This window comes from Bremia lactucae, linkage group LG6 (genome assembly GCF_004359215.1).
Source record: "Bremia lactucae strain SF5 linkage group LG6, whole genome shotgun sequence".
NCBI lineage: Eukaryota > Oomycota > Peronosporomycetes > Peronosporales > Peronosporaceae > Bremia > Bremia lactucae.
The window spans coordinates 4,267,693-4,272,281 of NC_090615.1; the positions used below are offsets into that span (position 1 = coordinate 4,267,693).

Sequence of the window (4,589 nt, forward strand, 5' to 3'; positions counted from 1 at the left end):
TATAATTCCTTATTATTTCTCTTACAAGTAATAATGATTATGTGACACTTTGCCTAATCTGTATCAGTCGCAGATTTAACGCAGAAAAGTTGCTTCCATTGCGTCCAATCGATTCTTTCTGCGGAATAAAAGGTCGCAAAGAAACTGTGGTCGTGTGTAGTTTATTGCGATGAGCATAAAGACATGCTGTCCAGCTTTTAAATTCAGATGAATTACCGAAGAGATCGGGGGTTCCTCGTTTTCAAAGTCTGCATCATTTTCACGAACTCGGCAATTTTTCGAATTTAAACAATAAATTTGATTTTTAATTTGAAAATACAGCAGCATTAAAACGTTTCGTCACTACGACAAATTTACGGTTGATCTGAACTACATCGTTAATATCTTAACTTCTGTGACACCAGAAGAAGCAGAGAGTAATGAGTGCATTCTTCAACGAAAAGGTCAAGACGCCGGTCGTCAAACTTCTCAAGTCTGGCGGTGAGCTTTGCTGCCTTTTTTTCAACTTAATTGTGTCGTAAGTTCTTGTCGGGTTTCTTGTAGCATCGCCCAGTAGTATCGCGCTGGCCATGGCCTTTGGCGTATCCGGTGGGTTAATCCCCATTCCTGGTGTTACAACGGTACCTGTTATGGCCGCCGTTTTCCTCTTCCGTCTGAATCCTATTGCCGCCATGCTTACAAATTACCTTGTGACGCCGCTTAACATTGCGTTTATTCCCGTCTTCATGTGCGTTGATTGTGAAGCCTCAGTATTATAAAGATTGATTTTTTTCCTGTAGCTACTACGGAACTGTTGTCTTTGGGGGAGGCGACGAAGAGCAAGAATTTGCCATGGTCAATTTCATGGAAAATATAAAGAAGGACACAATCAACACGCTACTACTTTTTCGCTTCAAACTGCTTCACGCAATTTATGTGTGGCTGCTCGCTATGCCTGTCGTCACACTTATCATTTACGGTTTGCTCACACCCCTTTTAACTTGTGTCATGCCCAAGAGGAATGCCGATTGCAAAAGTGCCTAATACATCGCAGTCTGCGGTATATTCACCGATCAACTGCAGTAGCAGAGTTCAGCCTATCAATTATCCGACAATGAAAAAATGTGGATTTCTTGATAGTGTCGCTACCACTCAACACTAACTGCAAATGTTTGAAAGAAAATATCAAGCACAAAATGAATATTGTCGGATTAGCTAATTGCCAATGTTTGTAAGAAAATATCAAGTACAAAATGAGTATTGTCGGACTAGCTAATTGCCAAAATTGTCTCATCCTCCCAGTAACACAATATGGTACTGTGATCAACTGAACTGCACCCCACTTTTTACTGACGATTCTGCCGCTGTAAGAAAAACACGTACTTAAAAGGTTGAGTGTTAGGAGATGCGCAGCGCAATACTACATTTTTCCTGGAAAGCCTAAAAACTCGTTTATTCAGGAAAATTTAAAAGGCATATATGATGAAACATGAGTCAAAGGAGGGAAGTAGAAATGCGGTTTTCAAGTGCGAAAGAATGCATCTTAAAAATCAGGAGTCTCCCTTATAAGGAAAGAGATGTCGACATAGTCGACACGAGATCAAAATAATTTCGTATAGAAGCTGCGGAGAAAAATCGTTAAGTTAGCCAAGCTTGATTCTGCGTGCGCAGTTTTTTAAACATACTTTTTTTCGCGTAGAAACCTGACGCAAATCGCTACAACGCACGTCTTGTAAGATGCTACATTTGGCAGCTGAATTGTTTTTGCCCGTGCCAATGCAAGATATCCGATTCTTCGACACGATAAGTAGGCGCATGATCAAAATTTTGGCCTTTACTGTCATATTCTGAGGTTATTGACAAAAGGAGAACGTCAAATATGTTGGTGTTGCGTTTTACCTTTAAAAAATGCTTGGGGAATATAGCTAAGAGTCATCTCTGTAATGACTGAAGCTTAGTTTGTTCAGCTCCCAAATACCCAGGGAATAGCTAAACAGACAAATTCACTTGGGATGAGCCAAACGCTGGGGCAATTCTACTATAAGAATCTGATCGCTGCACAAATTAGCAAGAAATCTTCTTCGATCGCAATTTTACGGCGATTGGTGGTTCCAAAGCAAAGATAGCGCAATCACAACGAAGAGCAAAGCGCAAAGCTACGCGATTAGGAGATGACGAAGCACCATTAACAAATTCTCGAAGTAGTGGGTAAGTCACAGCTAAAATGGTTTTAATGTACACTAAATTTTAACCTTCAAAGCAGTTTTATACGTCACATGGCTATGAACAATAGCTCCGGAAATTGTGCAGTTATGCTGTTTGAGACGACAACATGAATGGGCGGCAATTTTAACTTCTGTCAGAAATCGAGTAATTATATATTAGCCAATCGCAACACCGCGACGTGGCAGTTCTCCCGAATCGCAGTACTCAAGATAAGTCCAGCAAATACTATGGCGAGCGCAGACGACGCCACGGCGTCTTTGGCCGAGCAGTTGCGACTGGAGCGGAAAAAGCTAACGCTGTTCCGCCGTCCGTTAAGTGTTCTATATCATTTCAGTATCGTACTGGTGCATTTTTTTAAGTGGCTAGCGCTACGGGTGCAGCGCAGTCGGGCCACGCGATTTGTGCTGATACCGCTGCTGGTACTCTGGCTTGTGGCATCAAGCCATGATGGTCCGCACCGTCATTTGGTGGAAAAATTTAATGAAGGTGTCAAGTTTATCGTCTGGTGGGTCGGCCTAGGAGTACTTTCAAGCGTGGGGCTGGGCACTGGTATGCACTCAGGCGTCCTTTTTCTTTTCCCGCACATATTTTTAGTCGTGCAAGGGGCTCAAGAGTGTAAGTCGCTGGATTTTGACAGTCACCACCACATGTGGTTGCATCCTTTTGAGGCGAATTGCAACAACGTACCTGATGTCTCTACCGTCACGTTTGCTTTAATTTTTTGGAAGGTTTTTATACCCTGTATGTTGTGGGGTGCGGGTACAGCGATAGGAGAGATTCCACCCTATGCACTCAGCCGCGCTGCTAAATTAGCTGGACAGCGTAATGAGGAGTTTATGGAGATCGCCGAGTCGAAATCCACCTTTAATCTCATGAACAGCATGAAAGACTGGATGATTGGCTTTTTACAAAAACACGGTTTTTGGGGCGTTTTGCTCATGTCAGCATGGCCAAACATGGCGTTTGACCTTTGCGGGATTTGCTGTGGGCATTTTCTCATGCCTTTTTGGACTTTTTTTGGTGCGACACTTATCGGCAAAGCACTTATTAAAGTAAACATCCAAGCCGCGTTCTTCATTACCATATTTACTGACTCGCATCTTAAGTGGGTTGAGGCTTTGATTGGGCGAGCTACACCCGAGCAATGGGGACTAGGTTCTCGTGTGAGTGAGTTTCTGCTCGAATGTCGCGAGAAATTTCATAAAGCACAGGTTAAGGCTGCTGCAGAGCAGGCTGGCACGGTGGCGACTTCTTCTGGCAGCTTGGTTTCGCAGCTAGGCTCATTCATCATGGTGGCCTTCATCGCCTATTTTGCCATCTCGTGTATCGAGCAATTTGCTCAGCAACACGCTGCCGAGGAAGACGACGAAAAAATCAGAAAGCAGAAGTAGTTGCCGCGCTCTTAGTTTCTACAATTTCCGAGTCGGACCTCCTTATCACTGAATAGGTAAAAGCTCTAACTTCTCGACCAAGGTTTCCTGATTACGATAAGATGATTGACTTGGAATAGATGGTAATTGAGAATGCCACCATCGCCATTTCATGTGCGAATACAACAAAAACTTGTTAGAATTCTTAAATAAACGTAGCTATATGTGTAACTATCATACGTTTAGGACGAATTATACAGTTCTCGTCTGGACGAAAATACTCTGCTATGAAGCATTGGCCTCTGCCTCGTGAACATGTAACTGGGTATTCATTAGTAAGTATTAATTTCTATATGAGGAAACAATAAAGAAGTAAAAGATTGTCCCGTTACATAAATATTATTTTTGTGAGAGGAATAATTAATACTATTTCCTACGAGAGGAAATAAATAAAGAAGTACGAATTAAGACTTTACAATTCTACTATTACCAAATCTGGTATTATTGACCAATAAGACATTAGTTCTATTGATTGGTTGATTTAAGTTTAAGTCAACCCCGCCAATCGTTAAGAGACACAATTGTGCGGTGCGCAAGTAGGCGCCATACATAGTTTGTTAATAACATAATAAAGTCAGCTAGAAGATCGTTACGTACGAACTTAATATATTAATACAGTTTTACTTTTTCTCTATTCTAAAGCCTTATAAGCAACCTTTGGAAGCTAAGACTACTTAGCTACCTGTAATCTGCACGTCGTGTACGTGAAGTAACCGAGCCACCCCACCTTCACTGTAATCAGTGCAGGTTGACTAGTACTGTTGTCAGTTCCAGCAAAGGTTACCTGGTAGCACTCTGTAGTCAATTCAACGGCCCACGCACGTTCCATCCAACATGGACATGTCAGATGATAAAGGAGAGAGCTTTCAAGCCTTTCAAGAAGGCTATCACGCAACGCGTGAGGGGTCTACTCATTTGAGTGACCTTGAAGGGGGAGAGCGATCGATCGGTCGT

The 4,589-nt window shown here is 42.3% G+C and overlaps 2 protein-coding genes across 2 annotated transcripts; both read left to right on the forward strand.

Moving 5' to 3' along the window:
- Positions 1 to 419: 419 nt before the first annotated feature.
- CCR75_003755 (uncharacterized protein) lies at positions 420 to 1,344 on the forward strand (the record flags this gene model as incomplete). Its single annotated transcript, XM_067961848.1, has 3 exons — positions 420 to 480; positions 544 to 727; positions 780 to 1,344. 3 exons carry the CDS (start codon positions 420 to 422, stop codon positions 1,021 to 1,023), a joined length of 489 nt encoding a protein of 162 aa, XP_067818186.1. The 3' UTR covers positions 1,024 to 1,344.
- Positions 1,345 to 2,432: 1,088 nt separating this feature from the next.
- On the forward strand, positions 2,433 to 3,596 carry CCR75_003756 (uncharacterized protein; the record flags this gene model as incomplete). The annotated part of the gene is made up of 1 exon (XM_067961849.1): positions 2,433 to 3,596. The coding sequence occupies one exon, from the start codon at positions 2,433 to 2,435 to the stop codon at positions 3,594 to 3,596; it is 1,164 nt and encodes a 387-aa protein (XP_067818183.1).
- Positions 3,597 to 4,589: the final 993 nt, after the last annotated feature.